This window comes from Mus musculus, chromosome 4, assembly GCF_000001635.26.
Source record: "Mus musculus strain C57BL/6J chromosome 4, GRCm38.p6 C57BL/6J".
NCBI lineage: Eukaryota > Metazoa > Chordata > Mammalia > Rodentia > Muridae > Mus > Mus musculus.
The window spans coordinates 107,323,805-107,346,039 of record NC_000070.6 but is presented as its reverse complement, the minus strand read 5'-3'; the positions used below and the strand labels follow the sequence as shown (position 1 = coordinate 107,346,039).

The following is a 22,235-nucleotide window of genomic DNA, read 5'->3' as shown; positions in this document are numbered from 1 at the left end:
GTATCAACAGAGCTACATCCCCAACCCCAAAACTGGTTCTTTTAAAACTTATTTTGACTTTATTTGGGTAGTACCTGTGTGTGTGTGTGTGTGTGTGTGTGTGTGTGTGTGAGAGAGAGAGAGAGAGAGAGAGAGAGAGAGAGAGAAGAAAGAGAGAGAGATGCAAAGAGTGTGCAGATTCATGCATGCTATGTTCATGCAGAGAGCATGCAGAACACCATGTTCTTTCCACCTTACTGATTTGAGATAGAATTCCTCACTGAACTTTAAGTTTGCCGTTTGGCAAATCTGACTGTCCAGTTAGTTTCTCTGTGTAGCCCTGGCTGTTCTGGAACTCACTCTGTAGACCAGGCTGGCCCTGAACTCAAAGATCTGCCCAACTCTGCCTCCAGAGCACTGGCATTAAAGCCATGCACCACGACTGCCTGGTTTAAACGCTGAATCTTAACCACGTCACAGAAACAAGGAAAACCAGACAGTAGAACCCAATCCTCACCCTTTTACCAGCTTCCTTCCCAGGGCAGTCTTGACATTTAGTTCATAGGATCCATTTTAAAAGCACCACTGTGTCTGGTAAGTGTAAGGATTTGCAGAGTAAGTGTTGACATGTGCGCATGATATACACCTATGGTGCTGGAGAGACTGCTCTTATGGTAGAGGGGCTTTTAGGGCACCCTGGTGGCATGAGCTTGATCCCCAAAACTCACATGGTGGAAACAATGAACTGACTCTTGGAAGTTGTCTGCTGACCTCTACACGTGAGCTGTGGCTTGCATGTGCCTACACTCGTACGTCCTAGATAAGTAAATAAATAAGTACAGTACCAAGCAGGCACGTCAAGAACATACCAAGCAGCCCACAGAGAGCAGCACATGAAGCAACACGATTGTCACAATGGTGGCCAAGGCGACACGCCGGTTATCCTCACGAACAGCTGGCCAAAATGTCATTACCAACACAGAGCCTGAGACGCCCAGGGCAATCATGACAAGGACCCAACGAACAACCCTCTGGGGAATGATCCACAGGACCTGGGAAAAGAGAGAGTGTGAGGTGAGTGCCTCATTCCTGGCACATGTGTTCACACCACTCCTGAGCCTGCACTCAGCGGCTCAGAGCACTGCTTTGCAGAGCTAGGCTTTGCAGAGCACCCTAGTAGCAGCGTGCAGACAGATGAACACAGCCAAAGCCCTTGCCTTCCCAGCACCCATCCATCCTGCAATTTAAATTCAAAAGGAGCCTCCAGGGATGTGGGAGCATTAGGCTGGAAATAACAAGGCCCCCGTGGGATACTTTGTTGAATTTTCTAATTTTCCACCCAAAACAGCAGGGCTCTGCCTACTCACCCGCATGGTACTTACTGCTGTGGGGATATAGATGAACAGCGAGTAGCCGTAGACACACACGATCTCCAGAAAGGAATAGGAAACCATGCTCATCACTTTGCTGTTTCTCCACAGGAGGAAGCCCCAGAGGGCCAGAGGGACCAGCCAGGCATAGGCATAGATGACAGTCGCTGCGATAGACACTGTGGGTGACAGGGCGGTTCCATCTCCATCAAGCCTTTAGCAAGCTCCCTGTCGGGGTGTTAACACACTATTCCTGGGCCCAGCACACAGTAGGTGCTTTATGAACATTTGTTGATGTAATGAGCCCCTTAGCATGTGTCTTTGTGGTAGTGACTTGTGTCTCCTTTATGGTTTTATAATGGACTTGGTGACTAAAAATTTCTAATAGAAACAACTGAATTATGTAACTGAAATACTTTAGAGAGCTTCACTAAAAGTGTCTAAATATACTTAGCTTTTAGATCAAATAAAACCCAACTACCCCCTTGGAAGAACACGTTTTTCCTCTCTAGCAAAACAAGAGCTTACACTGATTTCCTTAGCAAATGCATTAAAATGCCCTGGGTGCAGATTAACCTGCTCTGCGTGCCATCTAGTGATCTGTCTCTGAAATACGGAGTTCCAGCTCAGAGGCACCTGAATTATCTCCACGCTAGCTTCTTCCCACCTAAATACTCTGTGTTATGTGGATCAGCACCTCCTGGGGACCATTGCTGGGCGCTCTCCTGATCTTCTGTCCTCTCCTGAAGAACAGCATTCCCAGGACTGCCCTCCTTCTGAAGTGACAATCCCAGAGCACGCTAAACCAAGGCACCTGTCCTTCCAACGTGAAAACTGGCAAATAATTCAATTAGCACCTCCTGCAAAGACAGGCCCCTCCTAGGAATTCCAGTCGGACTCTGATGAAAGCATGTTGCCCAGAACCCTCGGGGGCTCCATCACAGGTCTTTTGTTTTTATTTTTATTTTTTATTTTTTCATGTTGGAATGGCCTTATTGAGCCACCAGCTTTGCTGACATAATTCCTTTTCCTTGGGTAGGTAAGGAAGGGGAAGGAAATTCTACCGTGGCTGTAGCCACTGCTTATTAAGCACTGGTTAGACATCAGACACTGCACTCAGAGCTTTACTGTGAGGCAACGAGGTGCCTGAGGCAAAGCATACTCCAGGCCGTAGGTTCTAATCCTAGGCAAAGCAACTTTGGGTGGAGAGTTACATAACCTTCCTATTTCAGTTTCCCTGCCTGCAGAATGCAAGGAAGATTACCCGTGAGGCTCTTGGGAGAACCAAACAAGTAAACCCAGACACGAGCTATTCTAAGCAGTGATTGACATGTAATACATACTCAGGAGTTAAATATGAGGGCTGGAGAAGGCTCGGCAGTTAAGAACACTAGCAGCTTTTCCAGAACCCAGATTCGATCCCTAGAACTGATGTGACAGTTCACAACTGTCTGGATCTCCAATTTCAATTTGATTCACTCCCCTGACCCCTTAGGGCAACAGGCAAGCAAGTGCTACACAGAAATACATGCAGTCAAAACACCCGTTCACACACATACATTTCAAAAATAAATAATTAAGGCTGGTCATTGTGGTGCATGCCTTTTATCCCAGCACTCAGGAAATGGAGGCAGAGGCAGGCAGTTCTCTGTGAGTTCAGGATGAGTCTGGTCTACATAGTGAGTTTCAGGACAGTCAGAGCTATGTAGAGAGACCCTGTCTCACAAATAGATATATAAAAGTAAGTAAGTAAAATGAAATAATGAGCTCTTTCGTCAGGCATGGTGTCAGAATCGCAGTCCTAGCACCTAGGAGGTAAAGGCTGGAGGACCAGGAACTCAAGGCCACCCTCCCTCTTAACACAGTGAACTGGAAATCAGCCTGGGCCACACGAAGGCTGTCTCCAAAGAACAAAGACCAGTAATGGAGCTGACTGGCAAGTATGTTCAAGACCCAGGTTTCACTTCCCACACCACACACAAAGGATTATAATCTCAGTGTTAATGATACATGTGCATGTCTGTAATCCAAGTGTCTGAAAGGCTACGGCAAGACAATTATAACTTCATGGGCTGAACTATATAGCGAACCATGTTAACCTTAGAACCACTACTTTATGTTATTAGCGTGTATACAGACAGTGTCTTGTATCATCTCTATTTTCCCTTCAGAGAAGAAAACAGGATGAGAGCTGACCAGCATTTTGATCAAGGTCACACATGAATTGACAGGAGTGGGATCTAGTGTCAGGTATGTGTCATACTTTACTTAACTTTATTATTAATGTATATGTGGTGTGTGTGTATGTTGCCAAAAGCCAACTTCGCAGGAGTCAGTTCTCACTTTCCACTGTGGTTTCTGAAGGTCAAACTCAAAAGTGTCCGGTGTGTATGACAACTGAGCCTTACCAACGTAGCCGACGGCGAGCTTAGGACTCACAGTCTTTATGTAAGATGAGAGATGTTCATGGACAGAGCGATGATTGTCTTATTGGTCTATAAAGCATCATGATTGGACTGCCCAGCTTAAGGGGATAACAGCAGAGAAGGACCTTCCTGCGTCCCAGCTCCCTCCCCAGGCAGAGCAGGCTGCTCTTCTTGGTCGGCAGCTGTACACAGACCTGCAATGTGCAAGTTAACTGCTTACAGCGACACAGTCACTGTCCTGTTCCACTAACCACTGAGCTACTTGAACATAAGGCCCATGCTTGGGAAACATATTTCAAGGTTACATTCAAATGAAGATTTTTAGTAAACAGGACTGAATCTATGTCTAACTCCGTGCTGAAAAGGGACAGAAGAGAAGAAAGAGGGCTAAAAGGGAGAAAAAGAAGGATACATGCTCTCCCTCTCTCCTACACACTCACCTCACATACATAGACACACATCTCTCTCTCTCACACACACCCCCCTCTCTCACACACACACACATCTCACAAACATATACACACATCTCTCTCATACACACACAGAGGAGGTAAAACTAAAGAAGGACATTATAAAGCAAGAATGTCATTTACAAGTTCCAACTGGGGTCACTTCTGTGTGGTCCTCTCCAAGTCTTGACCACTGCAAACTTGTCATTAGCAAAACTGCCAACATCACAGGCCCCCCGCTGGCAGAGTTACTGGCTTCCCACAATGCTCTAGGTGCTTTAGAATTAGCGGTTACAGGCATCTCAGCCAGCTAAGCCACCAGAACTTAAAGAACAATGCCTCTGTTGTTTCTAATCGCTGCATGATGAAAACACGGCTACAAGCAACCCTTCGAGCACACTCTATCTTTTTAGAATAAACTCCAACCAGTACTCAGCCCAACAGCTTCCCTAAAAATTATATAGATTTACAACACTATACGCATGCCATTGAGCAATATACACTTAGGATAGAAAGTTGTGTGCAACAGAATGTAGCCGTGTCGGGAGGACTGTGGGTTTATATAGATGGATGGTGGAGAACTCTGAGCTGCAGGCTGAATTTGAGAGCAGAGATGATGCAGCGCACAGAGACTGGACGACGTGCTCAGAAGGTGAAAACGTGCAGTCAAAGGCAGATCACATTTGGAAAATGTAGTCAAGCTATTCACCTACCTTTCTGGAATTCGGGCACATAATGGTATGTCTTCTCTCCCAGATGGATTAGGAAGTTAGAAAGGTTCCCACTAATTGCTATGGCAAAGACCAACGTGGCACATATCCAAAAGGGACCTGCAAAGCAACCAGAGGACACAGAAGGGGAAATGCAGCGCTCGCTGTTAGGTTCTTTCTCAACCATTTCTTTCTTTCCTTTTTTTTTTTTAAGATTTTATTTATTTTATGTCTCTGAGCACACTGTCGCTGTCTTCAGACACACAAGAAGAGGGCATCAGATCCCATTACAGAGAGTAGCCAGTGTTTTTAACTACTCTCCAGCTCTCTGAATCATTTCTTAACAGCCTCTTCCTGATCATACTTTAAAAAAAAATTTATTTATTTTATGTCTCTGAGAACACTGTCGCTGTCCTCAGACACACAAGAAGAGGGCACTGGATCCCATTACAGATGGTTTCGAGTCACCATATGGTTACAGGGAATTGAATGCAGGACCTCTGGAAGAGCAGTCAGTGCTCTTATTCCTGGTCATACTTGAAGCAGGAGAAAAAAAATTTTAGAGGCAACCAACACTTACTTAATGGGAATGTTCATTTTTGAAAGGTCGGAACCCAACTCAGTAATTAGATGCCTGAAAAGCTGGGGTAATCAGAATGCATGGGTGTAAGCAGTCCCCACCTGAGGGAATGGAGGGGTCCCTCAGTGAAGGGTCATCAAACCACACAAGCGTTCTCACTAACACCGAGGACACTCGGGTGACCACACAAGCGTTCTCACTAACACCGAGGACACACGGGTGAACCAGTCAGACCCTCCTGCGTTACAAAGGAAGAGAAGAGCAAAAAGAAAACTTCAGGCAAAAGTCAGCTTGGGGCTGGAGAAATGGCTCAGTGGTTAAGAGCACTGAGTGTTCCTCCAGAGGACCCAGGTTCGATTCCCAGAACCCACACAACTGCCCATGATTCCAGATCCAGGGGAATCCGATGCCTTCTTCTGACTTCTGCAGGACACAGGTATGCATGTGTTGCACACACATGCATGTAGGTAAAACACACACCCATATTTACATGTGTGTGTATATACATATGCATATACATATGTGTGTGTGAAAGAAAGAAATCTTAAGAAAACAAGTCTGTAACTTACTTAACCACCATCATTGTGTGAGCACATATGTGCACGTGTTTGTGTATGTCTGAGACATACAGAGATGGAGAGACAGTTAAACACGGTCATTTCTTCTTTTTTTGGACAAACTTACATGTTTCAAGTTGTATACATGTATAAAATGTACAGTGACCACTCCCACACCCCACCCTCTCCCTGTTGCCCATCTACCCCTTCTTCCCTACAAATCTCTCCCTCATTTATGCCTTTTTGTTTTGCTTTGCACCAAGTTAGAGATTAACGAGGGCCATCCATGTGACTACGTGTTGGGAGCTGTCCTCTTTTCTCTTTCTAATGATAAAGTAATCCACCAGCTGGACATAGTCCATGCATGTAATCTCAGCAGTCAGGAGTCAGAGGCAGGTGGATCTCTGAGTTCCAGGCCAGCCTGCTCTACAGAGTGAGTTCTAGGACAGCCAGGGCTACACAATGAAATCCAGTCTTGAAAAACAAAAACAAAAACAAAACAAAACAAAGAAAAAAACAAAGGTAGCGAGCATTCAAGGAAAGACACCCGGTGTCAGCCTCAGATTTCCACACAGGCACACACACGTGCACACATGTGCATGTGTTCATGTGTACACACAACATACACATACCACATACATGTGTAACACCACATATGTGCAAAAATTAATTTACTGTGTAGCAAAAGTGACACCTTTTACATTGGAATATTGACATTTTTCATTAACATTTGGCAGTATCTTTGGGGCTAATCTCAGATACCTTGAAATATAAAATTAAGAAAACCCATTACTTTTGGGGAGAACAACACAGATGGATGAGCACTTTTCAAAGCCAAGTATTGACTTTTTTTTTTCTTCTGAGACAAGGTTTCTCTGTGTAGCCCTGGCTGTCCTGGAATTCACTTTGTAGACCAGGCTGACCTCGAACTCAGAAATCTGCCTGCCTCTGCCTCCCGATTGCTGGGATTAAAGGCTTGCGCCACCACGCCCGGCAAGTATTGACTTCTTAAGGTAAGAAAGGGAACCTAGGCAGTCAAGGATTCCAGGGAGCCACTGACTTGCCACAAGTGGCCTGCTTCCCCACAGAGTGTGGGCTCTGTGCCATGGTCCAAGGTTAAAAAAAAAATTACAGTATTATTTAATACCTTCTGCCATGAGAGATGCAAAAAGCAAAGCAAAACCTACAAAACTCCACTACCAAAACGTTTGTTAGGGCTGACGAGGTGGCTCAGTGGTTAACAACACTGGCTATTCTTCCTGAGGACTGTGGTTCAATTCCCAGCACCCACAAAGCAGCTCACACCTGTCTGCAACTCCAGTTCCAGGGCTTCTGACACCCTCTTACAGACATATAGACATATATGCAAGCAAAACACCAATGCACATAAAAATAAATAAATAAAAAAGACAGTTTAAGGTAAAGGGAGCAGCCAGAGTTTGGAGATGGACAGGGCCAGACCATGGAGGGCCTGAGATGTCCTGTTAGACAGAGGAAATTATCTTGCAGCAAGTGGTGTGGGGGGCAGAGATGTAGCTCCCCATCTGCATAAGTGGGGGATTGGCTCCTGGATGCTCAAGGACACTTAAATCTTGCGATGCGCAAGTCCTTTTGTATGAATCACAACACAGCCTCAAGCACACTTCCATCATCTTCAGATCCCGGTAATACCTCATACAATGTCAGTGCTATGTAAAGTTACCAAGCTGTGCCACTCAGGGGACAATGACAGAGTCGGTGTATGTTCAGCACAGACGTGCACTTCTCCAAACTTCCTTTTGAGCTTTGGTTGGTTGAATCACAGATACAGATCCTGTGGACAAGGAGTCCCCTGTGCCCTTGAAAGCCTTCCTTACCAGCCATTCTTTGGCTATCCCAGGCCTAAGCTAAAAACCCAGACAATTTCTGGCCTAAAATGACATTGATGTCTGCTTACCACTCTGCCTGTTGAAATCAAATGCACTCATTCTCCCTTGGACAGAAGCAAGAAACAAACCTGTCCTAGCTCTACACACTGTCTTCTGAGATATTTACTATGTGCCTTCTCTCCTACTAGCAGGCTTTTAATGAACCCCTAACTGCTGAGGAACAAAACACGCAGATCCCTCAGGCTGATAGAAAAGCATTCACACCCTTCAACAGCATGCTTCTTCATTTATCATGATTCTGAGTTCCAGCCATGTTGATGCTCACAGCTTTCACTCTAAGAGATACAGACATCCTGTCTGCCTCAGAGAATAAAGTGAAGAGCAACTGAGAGAGAGACTCCAAAGGTCCTGTATGCCCAGAGTGCCCCACACAAGGAAACGTGCGTCGGGATCAAAGGACAACTTCTGTGCGTTGGCTCTCTCCTTCTACCACTGGGCTCTTAATATCAAAAGGTCGTCAGGCTCCCATAGCAAGTGCTGGCCATCTTGCCAGCCTGGTCCTGATTGTTAACTTCACTTAGACTCATCTCAAACCTCAACTCTGTGTGACTGGAAGGACATTTCCAAAAATGATTACCTAAAGGAGAAGAGTTGCAACCCAGCATGGGGAGACCATGGAAAGATCAGCTCAGCCTTCTTGCCTCATCTCCCCTCAAATACAGAGGCCATGGTGTGCAAGCCTTCCCTCAGGAGCTCAGGGTGGGCCTCTGAGTTTTCCTTAGACAGCAAGGGAGGCAGGGGCTACACCCACTCCTTAGCCAATTCTAAGGGAGCCAGTAGCCCACGCGCACCCTGACAGCTGAGAAGGAGCTCATGGGATCAGTGACAACACAGAAGAGAACTGGGTTAGTTACTTTCTATTACTGTGATAAGAGCACCAAGACCAAAGCACCAAGACGGTTCGTTGGAGCTTATGGTCCATCACCATCACCATGTGGTGAAGTGTGGCATCGGGCAGGCATGGCAGCAGGGACAGCTGATAGCTCGAATCCTGAAGCACAAGCATCGAGGAAAAAGAGGGAACTAGGAATGGCATGTAGCTTTTGAAACCTTAAAGCCTGCCCCCATTGACATACTTCTTCCAGCAGGCTACACCTCCTAATCCTACCTAAACATCACCACAAACCGGGACTAAGTATTCAAATGCCACGAACTATGGAGTATAGTCAAACAGCCAAAACAAAACAACAACAACAACAACCTTTCTCCACACTGACCCTACCCCACAAAATCCTCCAGGGAGGAAAATCAACAACACCCAGAAACACTTACCTGTGTCAAGCCTACACTAACGTCACCTAAAGCCCTTTAAAGGAGGATAATAACTGCAGCCACAGGAAGAACAACCACAGTACCATGGGACAGGAAACTGCATTGTCTTCTAAATTCTTTGCAAAAATAGTTTAAGATTCAGAGAGTCAAATCAAAGCATTGTACACTCCCCTAGCAGTGCAATTATCTAACCTTCCAGGCAACCCCCACGCTCGCTCGCTGAACTTAACGGCACAGCACATACCATAGAGATCTGGATTGCTGCGGATGTACAGCCTCACAAAGTTCTTTCCAGGAACCGGCAGCAGGGACCCTTTTATTCTGTCAAAGACCTGCAAAGTAACACAGCAGTAATTCTACTCGAGGTTTATTTTCCTTAGGGTTTAATCTAGTCCACTACCACACAACTCAAGGCGGGCTATGTGAGCTTTTATAACGGTGTTTTTACATGCAGCAAGCCAATGTGCTTGAGAAAGACCACTTCTAGTACCGGGGCTCTAACATGATGGCTGTTCCATCCCAGCAGAAACAAGTCCCCACTGTGGAAACCACAGGTTGAAGCTGGGTCACAGACCTGGTAAGTGTCCACATCAAAGAATGTCTGATAGTATTCGAATGTCCAGAAGGGAGAGCTTCGCTTCTGACCGGCAAGTAACTGTCAGAGGGGAAATGAAACACGATGAGCTCCAGGCTTCCCAACATCTTCTTTTTAATTATTTATGTGTTTATATACATGGGTATTTTGTCTGCGTGTATGTCTGCATACCAAAGAGGGCTTCGGACCCCATGGGATCTGATTATATGACTACAGGTGGTTGTGAGCTCCCATGTGGGTGCTAGGAATTGAACTCAGGACCTCTGGAAGAACAAGCCAATGCTCTTAACCACTGAGCCATCTCTCCAGCCCCCGACTTCCCAATTTCTTGAGATATCAAAACGCAAAACTGATACTCAGTGACTAAGGGCAATCATCACAGCCCACTCCCAGCCAACCTGACATAGAAACAAGCGTCAGTAAGGAGGGGAAGAGTTCGGACTGCAACAGACAGCAAATTTCCTACCTCAGGGAGTGAAGGAAGCTTTGGACTGACCAGAACATGGCACGGGTTATTCCATACAACTAAGGGAAAACAGAGGGAAATGCAACAGTGGCTAACCGCTGACAGGATTACAGTGGGCTGTCACATGTCTGCCCAAACAGCCAAGACACAAGACCACTTGTCACCAGCTGAGATCAAAATGGTCAACTAAGGTGACTGTTATTGTCCTTCCCTACAATATACTGGCATTTCTATACCATTAGCCCTGCAAGTTTGCCTGTTCCTTTGAGTCTCTGAGGCCATGACACATCTTGAAGAACCCTCACCATGACCTCTCTAGCCCCTTCCACTATATTTTTGGAGACAAGGTCTCTCGATGAAGCTGGAGCTGGTGGAGTGGCTAGACTGGCTGGCCAGGAAGCCCCAGCACTCCCTTCTCCATCTCCTCAGTGCGGGATTCCAGGTTCGCACCACCACATGCAGCTCTTTATGTGGTGCAGGGGATCTAAACAGGTCCTCCCCCACGCTTCCGGCAAGCGCTTTAACAACTGGCCACCTCCCCAGCCGTAAAACGGAAATGCTTTATCTCGATCCTACTAGCTGTCATACCTTCTAAAATATATATTTAGACGTAGCAACATGTGTCTGTGAGCTCACTGTTGTGTAAATCCAGCACTCGAGTCCCAGGTGAAGGTGGGAAGATCAGAGGTTCAAGGCTACCTTTGAATAGGAGGTAAATGTGAGGTCAGCCTGGGCTACCAAAACCCTGTCTCCAACAGACAAAGAAACAAGCAAATAAATGGGACCCCGAGAGGCGGCTCAGTAGTCAAGAGCACTTGCTGAAGACTGAATTGCTGAGTTGGGTTCCCATCACCCCTGTCAAGTAATTCACACCAGCCTGTTACTCCAGCCCCAGGGCATCCAATGTCCTCCACAGACACTGGCACATATGTGTACACAAAACACACACATACACAAAAATTAGCACAAATAATAAACTTGAGCCGGGTGTGGTGGCGCACTCCTTTAGTCCCAGCACTCAGGAGGCAGAGGCAGGCGGATTTCTGAGTTCAAAGCCAGCCTGGTCTACAGAGTGAGTTCCAGGACAGCCAGGGCTATACAGAGAAACCCTGCCTCGAAAAACCAAAACCAAAACCAAAACCAAAACCAAAACAAAAACAAAAAACAAATAATAAACTCATCTCACCTTAGTTAATAGGAAAGAGAATATTTGGGGTAAGAAAGGGGTTTGTACGATGAAATTAGGCTGTACCCTAAAGCAAAGGATAATACCCCAAGCGAAATGAAGATGGCATGTCACAGTGATCTTATGGGCAGCTGTAGAAAATATGGTTTATGCTTGGGATCAAGCTGACTCTAGGGGCTAGAGAGATGGCTCAGTGGTTAAGAGCACTGACTGCTCTTCCAGAGGTCCTGAGTTCAATTCCCAGCACCCACATGGTGGCTCACAACCACCTGTAATGGAATCCAATGCCCTCTTCTGGTGTGTCTGAAGACAGCTACAGTGTACTCATATACATACAATAAATATGTATGTATGTATGTAAATAAATATCTTTTTTTAAAAAGTTGACTCTAATTAGAAAGTTATTGAGGGCTGAAGAGATGACTCAACAGGTACAAGCACTGGATCCTCTAGCAGAGACCTGGGTTCAATTCCCAGCACCCACATAGGGGCTCATAACTCCAGCCCCAAGAAATCCGACTCCTTATTCTGGCCTACTCAGACACCAGTTACATACATGCAAAAACAAAAACAAAAACAAAAACACCTATATACCTAAAAGTAATTTTTAAAAAATTAAAGGTTGTTGAAACTATTTCCCATGGTTAAAATTTAATACACTGACATAAACTAAAATGTATCCTGCGTGTTTAAATCAACAGATTTTGGGAGCTAGAGAGACAGCCCAGAGGACCTGGATTCAATTCCCATCATCTCCGTGGTGGCTCACAACTGCCTAGAACTCTAGTACCAGGGAATCCACTGCCCTCTTCTGGCCTCCGCAGGCACTGCAGTCACATGGTACAGAGACACACATGCAGGCAAAACACTCATGCACATAAAATAAAAATGAATATGAAAGTATAACAAAGTAAAAACAGAATTCTAGGCCTTTAGGCCCAGGCTTGGAAATGTGGCCTTTGTGAAGGTATGCTAATCATAAAACAGATAGCGACATTCCTCCACCCACCCTTCCTGGGTTCAAAGAGTGCTCATTCAAAGAAAGTCACCCTGACCATTGCCGGAACCCGCTATGCAAATGTGCTATTGTTAGGGGCTCTTAGAAACTGTCTTGAGAAATAACCCTCACAATTACCAGGTATTCCTCGTGACTCTTGTAACTTTGCACTTCCTCGTGACTCTTAACTGGTATTTTTGGTATTTTCCAACAACACACTTCCCACCTCCTTGAGTTGTGGTTTCTTCCTTTAAATACCCCCTTATCCAGCTACTCGGGGCACCACGGTCCTCTACCCCTGCGTGGTGTATGACCGTGGGCCCGAGAGCGCTCTTAAATAAAAATCATCTTGCAGTTTGCAGCAAGACCTTTTCTTGTGGGTGATTTTGGGGTGCCACTTCTCCTGAGTCAGAACGTGGGTGAGTCCTCACGTTGTGGGTTTTTCAAATACATCTTCTTTTCTTGAAAAATAAACTGATTTTCTTAGACGTCTGTTCTACTCTTTTTTTTTTTTTTAAAGATTTATTTATTTATTTATTATATGTAAGTACACTGTAGCTATCTTCAGATGCGCCAGAAGAGGGCATCCAATCTCATTACAGATGGTTGTGAGCCACCATATGGTTGCTGGGATTTGAACTCAGGACCTTCGGGAAAACAGTCAGTGCTCTTAACCACTGAGCCATCTCTCCAGCCCCTCTGTTCTACTCTTAGTAACAGTTACACAAAATTGACTACAGGACAATTCTGTGCTTTAAAAAACAATTGCTTAGCTGGGCAGTGGTGGCACTTGCCTTTAATCCCAGCACTCGGGAGGCAGAGGCAGGCAGATTTCTGAGTTCAAGGCTAGCCTGGTCTACAGAGTGAGTTCCAGGACAGCCAGGGCTATACAGAGAAAACCTGCCTTGAAAAAACAAAAACAAAACAAAACAAAAACAAAAACAAAACAAAAAACCAATTGCTTGTGCTTTCTGACTGGAGGTAGGCAGGGCGCTTCCAATGACTAGGGAATTTAGTCTTAGCACAGTCAATATTTACCTAGCTATTTGCCTGGAGCTTTTAAAATAACGGCTTTATGGCCAGCAAGACAGTGCAGCCGGTAAGGCTGCTTGCCACAAAGTCTAATAACCCGAGTTTGATCCCAGGGACCATGTGGTTGAAGAAGAGAACTGACTCCCTCAGGTTGTCTGCTGACCTCCAACCACACCATAGCACATGCACACCCACACACAAATAAACAAGGTAATGCCAAAATCGGGTTGAATTTGACCAACTATTATTTTAGGTTATTATAGACTACTTAACTATGCATATATATGACCACACATGCAAAAATTGAGGCAAAAAATTTGAGGTTTAAAATACACCAGATAATCTACAGGTATCCTTGCTTCTCCGAGTCACATTAAACCCGGGCCTCTGATGTATAGCAAGGACAATGCACTTTTGCATCTGTATTCCATCCATTCAGACAGAAAGTAATCAGAACAGTTTCAGACAGAGGATAATCTTCATCAGCCCTGTCATTCAAATCTGCTCTGGATCTTGTGCTCCAACTTGTTTGTTTGTTTGTTTTTTGATTTCCTCTTTTTTTTATTAGATTTTTCTTCATTTACATTTCAAATGCTATCCCCAAAGCCCCCTATACCCTCCCCCAGCCTACTCCCCAACCCACCCATTCCCGATTCCTGGCCCTGGCATTCCCCTGTACTGGGGCATATGATCTTCGCAATACCAAGGACCTCTCCTCCCATTGATGGCCGACTAGGCCATCCTCTGCTACATATGCAACTAGAGAACAGCAATGGCTTGTGCTGTAAAATCGAGAATTGACAAATGGGACCTCATAAAATTGCAAAGGTTCTGTAAGGTAAAAGACACGGTCAATAAGATAAAAAGGCCACCAACAGATTGGGAAAGGATCTTTACCAATCCTAAATCAGATCGGGGACTAATATCCAATATATACAAAGAACTCAAGAAGATGGACTCCAGAAAATCAAATAACCCCATTAAAAAATGGGGTACAGAGCTAAACAAAGAATTCTCAACTGAGGAATACCGAATGGCTGAGAAGCACCTGAAAAAAATGTTCAACATCCTTAATCATCAGGGAAATGCAAATCAAAACAACCCTGAGATTCCATCTCACACCAGTCAGAATGGCTAAGATCAAAAATTCAGGTGACAGCAGATGCTAGCGAGAATGTGGAGAAAGAGGGACACTCCTCCATTGTTGGTGGGATTGCGAGCTTGTACAACCACTCTGGAAATCAGTCTGGCGATTCCTCAGAAAATTGGACATAGTACTACTAGAAGATCCAGCAATTCCTCTCCTGGGCATATACCCAGAAGATGTTCCAACTTGTAATAAGGACACATGCTCCACTATGTTCACAGCAGCCTTCTTTATAATAGCCAGAAGCTGGAAAGAACCCAGATGTCCCTCAACAGAGGAATGGATACAGAAAATGTGGTACATTTACACAATGGAGTACTACTCAGCAATTAAACAATGAATTCATGAAATTCTTAGGCAAATGGATGAATCTGGAAGATATCATCCTGAGTGAGGTAACCCAATCACAAAAGAACTCACATGATATGCACTCACTGGTAAGCGAATATTAGCCCAGAAACTTAGAATATCCAAGATACAATTTGCAAAACACATGAAACTCCAGAAGGAAGACCAAAGTGTTGATACTTCACCCCTTCTTAGAATGGAGAACAAAGTACCCATGGAAGGAGTTACAGAGACAAAGTTCGGAGCTAAGATGAAAGGAAGGACCAACCAGAGACTGCCCCACCCGGGATCCATTCCATAAACAACCACCAAACCCAGACACTATTGCATATGCCAGAAAAATTTTGCTGACAGGACCCTGACATAGCTATCTCCTGTGAGGCTTTGCCAATACCTGAATAATACAGAAGTGGATGCTCACAGTCATCTATTGGGTGGAACACAGGGCCCCTAATGACAGAGCTAGAGAAAGTACCCAAGAAGCTAAAGGAGTCTGCAACTTGGTTGTTGCTATTCTGAGCCCATCTGCGCAAGAACCCCTGAGTGCCAACCCTGGTGCCCAGTGTGCCTCCATTTCCCCTCTGACAGTAGAAAAGAGACCATCACGAAGCAGGAGAATACTGCCAGCCTGCAGGAACAGCAACTTGCTTGTGGAGCAGAAAGAACTACAGCAGAGAGGAGGGCTCCGTGTGTGGAGGACAGCTGCAGAGGTGAGGAAGGCTCTAGATCTTCTGTCAGAAGTTAAATAAAGGTAAGAGCATCTCACAGGACAGTGGTGGCGCGCATCTTTGATCCCAGCGCTCAAGAGGCAGAGGTAGGCAGATTCCAGAGTTCAAGGCCAGCCTGAACTACAAAGTTAAGTTCCAGGACAACAGCCAGGGCTACACAGAGAAACCCTGTCTCGAGAACACGAATGAACACACACACACACACACACACACACACACACACACACACACACACACACGCAGCTTAAGACAAAGGCTTGCAAAGTTCTACTTAAAAAAAATGTCTGACTTGTATTTACTGCTTTAACAAAATAAATTTTTCGCTATTGTATATCCTTGGGCATCAGGCAGATGTCAGTCTGTGGTCATTTTTTTTAACCAATTCATTTATATACCAGTGCTCTGTCTGCATGTGAACCTGCATGTCAGAAGAGGACACCAGATACCATTATATATGTTTGTGAGCCACCATGTGGGTACGGGGAATTGAACTCGGAACCTCTGGAAGAGCAGCCAGTGCTCTTAACCACTGAGCAATCTTTCTAGCCCCTGTGGTCACTGTTGATGCCTCCGAGGCTGTCTAAAACTATGCTTTGGTTTTTCTGGGGGCGGGGAGGGTAACACAGCTAATATATATGGACCTAACATCCTGCCAAGACAAAGAGTCTCAATTGTATTTCAAATGTAAAATCTGAAGCCAGGTGTTATATAGCTCATGCCTATAATTCATGAGGTGGAGGTGTCACAAGGATCGCTGTGATTTCAAGGTGAGCCTCAAAAACAAAACACAAAAATCAACAGTAAGTGCAAGCCAGACTTGGTGCCACAGGCCTATAATCCCAGAACTCAGGAGGTGAAAGCCTACACGCCAACTAACTCTGCCTTCTTTGTTTATTTAACACACTTATGTTCCCCAGTGTGCAAAGCTTCTAAAATGCAGAGCTTAGGGGTGCGTGTCACCAAGCAGGTGTCCTCCACACCAGAACTGTTAGAGGTGCTGGCTCAGGCTCCTATCTGTGTCCTCTTAACTGTATAATGACTATCATCCTCAAGTAAAGATAATTAGTCCTGCCCAACACTTGACACTCCAGGAAGGAAGGTGGCACCTGATAATGCCGCTTGGACATTAGTCACCTGGGAAGTGCGTCTGTAAACAGAAGCAAAGCGTAACAGGCAATCTCTTTGCTTTGGGTTTCATTTTTTTTATTTTTATTTTTTGTTTGTTTTTTTTGAGACAGAGTCTTGGGCTGTAGCCCAGGCTGGCCTTGAACTTTAGATTCTCCTGTCTATACCTTCTTGGTGCTAAGAGTGCTGGGGTTGATATGCCCCACCACACCCAGCTATGCAATGAGTACTTACTTATGCCAGTTAATGCTTCATAATTTGATAAAAGTAAGCTCTTAATGAATTAGAAGGCCAGGCATGGTGACACATGCCTGTAATTCTAAAACATATTCAGTAGAGTCGGGAGGATCAGAAGTTTGGAGACAGCCTCACTACACAGTGAGTTCGAAGTCCACCTGAGCGATAGGCGACACTGTCTTAAAACAAAGGCTTTTTATATTTATGCATTTGTCTTGCGCACGGGTGTGGACCGAGGTCAGAGGACAACTTTGTGGAGTTGCTCTTCTCCTTTCCTTCCAGCGCTGCATGGATTCCAGGGTCACACTCATGTGACCTGGCTTGTGGAGCCATCCTGATAGTTCTGAGGTTTAAAAAAAAAAATTGTTTAAAAAAAATAGTGAGGGGGACCTGCAGCATCTGTCAGTCATGACAGCGGCGGCGCCTTCGCAGCAGCGGCGGGCGGTGGCCCGGGCCCGGAACCTGCCCTGGGTTGAGAAGTACCGGCTACAGACCCTGACCGATCTCATTTCTCACCAGGACATTCTGAGTACCATTCAGAAGTTCATCAGTGAAGACCACCTGCCACACCTACTTCTCTATGGCCCTCCAGGGACAGGAAAGACATCCACCATCCTGGCCTGTGCCAAGCAACTGTACAAAGATAAAGAATTCGGCTCCATGGTCTTGGAGCTGAATGCTTCTGACGACCGAGGGATATCGTTTGGGAGCCAGTCCTCAGCTTTGCCAGCACAAGGACAATCTTCAAGAAAGGGTTTAAGCTTGTGATCCTGGACAAAGCCGACGCCATGCCTCAGGATGCCCAGAATGCCTTGAGACGGGTGATTGAGAAGTTCACAGAAAACACCAGGTTTTGCCTCCTCTGTAACTACCGGTCCAAGATCATCCCTGCCTTGCAGTCACGGTGCACGGGGTTCCGATTTGGCCCTCCGACACCCAAGCTCATGGTCCCTCAACTGGAACACGTAGTACAAGAAGAGAATGTAGATATAAGTGAAGATGGAATGAAGGCCCTTGTCACTCTGTCCAGTGGGGACATGCGAAGGGCTTTGAACATCCTGCAGAGTACCAATATGGCCTTTGGGAAGGTGACAGAGGAGACTGTCTACACGTGCACCGGACACCCACTCAAGACGGACATCGCCAATATACTGGACTGGATGCTCAATCAGGACTTCACCACCGCCTACAAAAATATCATGGAGCTGAAGACTCTGAAGGGCTTGGCGCTGCATGACATTCTGACCGAGGTTCACTTGTTTGTACACAGAGTTGACTTTCCATCTTCAGTTCGGATACACTTATTGACCAAAATGGCAGACATTGAGTACAGACTTTCTGTTGGCACCAGTGAGAAGATACAGCTGAGCTCCCTCATCGCCGCTTTTCAAGTCACCAGAGACCTGATAGTTGCAGAGGCCTAGAAGCTCCGAGGCCTGGCCCCTGGGTGACTGGAGGACAGAGGACATGCTGCCCTGGGCCACTGGATAAACCCAGTCACAGAAGTCTCTCTGCAGGCATTTAGGTACTGCTCTCTGTGGCTGTTTGGAGCAGGGATATACAGAGCAACTTTAATCCATAATGATCGACACTGCTTGTCTTTATAGGGGAAACTACCCTGCCCCGTGGTGAGGGCCGCTTCAAAGTCTTTACTATCAGTCACTGGGATGACAAATTGGCTGCAGCGTAATACGGAAGCTGAGTATACGTCCTGTCTTCCAACTCTAAATGGGTGCTAGTAGGTTTCTAATCAAATATTTTATTACAAAATTTTAAAATCAGTCTTTTGCCCAAAGTGCTGACATGCCTATAACCTCAGGACTCAGGAGGCTGAGGCAGAATTGCCAGGCAGCTGCAGGTCAGCCTAATGAGACAGACCCTGTCTCAGGAACAAAGCAGTGGCCTTTTCCACTCTTAGAACGCTTGCCAGCAGGTTCCAAATTCTATTGTGGAAATAGAAAAGAAACTACAACAGTTTGCCTTCAGACTGCACACCTCACTTGTTGGGCAAACATTTCTGCCGCACTGCTGGGCTGTGTTTTTACCAAGTCCTTCACGGGAAGAATAAAGTGTGTGTTCAGTGTCTAAAAAAATAATAATGAGCCGGGTGTGGTGGCGCATGCCTTTAATCCCAGCACTCAGGAGGCAGAGGCAGGTGGATTTCTGAGTTGGAGGCAGAGGCAGGTAGATTTCTGAGTTCGAGGCCAGACTGGTCTACAAAGTGAGTTCCAGGACAGCCAGGGCTACACAGAGAAACCCTGTCTAGAAAAAGAAAAGAAAAGAAAAGAAAAGAAAAGAAAAGAAAAGAAAAGAAAAGAAAAGAAAAGAAAAGAAAAGAAAAGAAAAGAAAAGAAATTATGAGGGTGGGCTGGAGCAATGGTTCAGAGGTTAAAGCACTGACTGCTCTTCTAGAGGTCCTGAGTTTAATCCCCAGCACCCACATGGTGGCTCACAACCATCTGTAATGATATCTGATACCCTTTTCTGGTGTGTCTGAAGACAGCTACAGTGTATTCATTTACATAAAATAAATAAATATTTAAAAAATGAGGGCCTTAATCTCAGCTCTCAGGAGGTAAGCAGCAGGCAAATCTCTAAATTTGAGGCCAGCCTGGTCTATAGAGCGAGTTCCAGAACAACCAGGGCTACATAGAAAAACCCTGTCTCAAACACCAAACACTCTCTCTCTCTCTCTCACAAACACAATAATTAATAATAATAATAGCTTAATTAATTAAACGATGATATGTGAACACTTTAAGATTCCTCTCAGAGACCCATCTTGCCTAGACTAAGGCCCCACTTCTTACCCTGTTCTGTGTTACGATGGCCCCAAAGTGAACAAAATTAAGCCCAGTTAAAATTCTGTCCAGCCTGGTAGAGACATACGCACTACCATCACTCATGAGGATCGCAGCAAACTCAAGCCAGCTTGATCTGCACAATGAGTTCCAGACTAATCAGGCCCACAAAGGAAGGTCTGTCTCAAAAACCAAACCAAACCAAACCAAACCAAACCAAACCAAACCAAACTAAGCCAAGCCAAGCCAAGCCAAACCAAACCAAATTCTATCCAAAAAGTTAAAACTTTGTGCCATAGATTTTAAAGTATTAAATGGAGCAGCTATCTGGTTTCTCTTTTTATCTCAAGGAGTCCCCCATATCCATAGAAATTACAAAAATTAAAATGAAAACCTACTTCTCCCCTTTCACAACTGCAGGAAGTGACCCAAGCACTCAACAATCAAAGCTTGGAGGCACTGCCAGCAAAGACGGAAGGCTGGCTTTGAAAAGCCAATGTTCAGAGCTTGGCCTCCCTCTAAAGGAGCCTGCAGCCCGACTAAGTCACCAGTCCTCTTGGTCAGGGCGGTTGTAGCTATTTGAGGCTACACTTAACCAGGATGCATTCTACAATGAGAGTCACTGGAAAGGGACTGTCCCCCATGTTTCCAAGGAAAGCCACGCGGTCATGAGACTCTGAATATGTCCCAGCAGAACAGCAAAAGACAAAGGTTAAAGGAGCGTCTTGCAACCCCTGAGGAGCCTCAACCAACCTTAACCTTAGAGAGGAAAAGGAAGGGCATCGTGGGCCACCTTCTCAAGCTGAGACACAGGAAGGCAGAGTCAAAGGATGCAAAACCTAGCAAGATTTTAAATCAGTGAGAAAAAAAAAAACCCAAATCCAATAGGAACGGACTACAGCCACGTGTTAAACCTGAGATCACAATCCACGGTTGTCTTAATTAAATCAAGCTGCATTTTGGGGTGCACCCAGGACTGGCCAGCCAGCTGTCACACCCTAAGTCACAATTGAGAGTGCAGCCCCTGCTGGCCTCTTGAAGCCCCTTTTATAGGAGAGATAAGGTGTTCAGAGGGGTGAGAGTGTTGGCTGTTATCCACTGTTAGGAAGAGACAATGAAAGGGAAGAAGCAAGGGTAGCGCTATGCACCATGGAAATGGGTTGCAAGCTGCTTACATCACATCTAAGAAACAAGAACTTATTCTTAATTTCAAGTGGAAACCCTAACTTGCAAGGATTTAACACAGGACAACAGGCAGTTATTCTTAACTGTCTTAACTGCAGATAGAACCCTTAACCTGCAAGGTACATTTTTCCTCTTTTGATCTCCCATTAACTTGCAGTGGATGTTGTTCCAGTTTTGTTCTCATTCACAGACGCACATACCTTTAATCCCAGGACTGGGGAGGCAGAGGCAGACGAGATATCCAAGTTGCAGGTCAGCCTGGTCTACAGAGAGAGTTCCAAACCAAGCAGGGCTAGATAGACCCTGTCTCAAAAGAGTAAAATAAAATGAAATAAGACAAAATGGGCTGAGAGTAATATCAGTTGTTTATTATAGGATCTGCTCAAAAAGAACAGCAGTGGTCACAGTGGCCGGTGAGAAAAGCGGAGTGGCTCTAGCAGGCCCTGGTCACCCCTCTGTGACTTTAACCCATAGCCATGAAATGCTCAGATCGCCAGTTCCACCGGCTCTTCCATAGATGGACTACCAGCTCTTCTTAACAAATTGCCAGTGTTATTTTGATACAAATATTTTCAATTATATAAGATAACTTTCTGTGTCTCCTTCAGGCCTACATTTTAATTATCTGGAGCCAATGATTACAAAGGTCTTTAAGTCTATAGAGTAGGGTCGAGACCTTAGGGTCCGGTCTCATAGTAGAAGTTATTCTTACATGTCTCACTATTTGATGGTCACAGGTTGCACAGAAGCATAAAAATCTGCCCAGCTGAATTCTTTTCTGTATTTTGCCCTAGGACTAAATTATCTGGCTTCTTCTTCTTTTTTTTTTTTTGGTTTTTTTTTTTTTTTTTTTTTTGAGACAGGGTTTCTCTGTGTAGTCCTGGCTGTCCTGGAACTCGCTCTGTAGACCAGGCTGGCCTCGAACACAGAAATCCACCTGCCTCTGCCTCCCAAGTGCTGGGACTAAAGGCGTGCGCCACCACACCCGGCTGGCTTCTTCTTTTATTTATTTATTTATTTATTTTTACTTTTTAGATTTTTAAAATTTCATTTTCACTTATGTGCATGTATCTATGTGTGCCTGCACATGCATACAGGTACCCACAGAGACCAGAAG

General features: G+C 45.3%; 1 protein-coding gene and 1 pseudogene across 3 annotated transcripts in view; one reads left to right on the top strand and one right to left on the bottom strand.

The window, feature by feature from the left end:
* Yipf1 (Yip1 domain family, member 1) overlaps positions 1 to 22,235 on the bottom strand; it is a 45,601-nt gene that overhangs the window by 13,784 nt on the left and 9,582 nt on the right. For 2 of the 3 annotated variants that reach the window (XM_006502968.4, NM_145550.3), the window contains exons 4-8: positions 9,846 to 9,926; positions 9,516 to 9,603; positions 4,938 to 5,054; positions 1,362 to 1,528; positions 849 to 1,031 (exon numbers count right to left, since the gene is read on the bottom strand). In XM_006502968.4, the coding sequence (XP_006503031.1) occupies positions 849 to 1,031; positions 1,362 to 1,528; positions 4,938 to 5,054; positions 9,516 to 9,603; positions 9,846 to 9,926 (636 nt within the window). The remainder of the gene's footprint in view (positions 1 to 848; positions 1,032 to 1,361; positions 1,529 to 4,937; positions 5,055 to 9,515; positions 9,604 to 9,845; positions 9,927 to 22,235) is intronic. The other variant, NM_001205156.1, reaches the window with a different exon arrangement.
* On the top strand, positions 17,511 to 19,216 carry Gm12870 (predicted gene 12870; annotated as a pseudogene).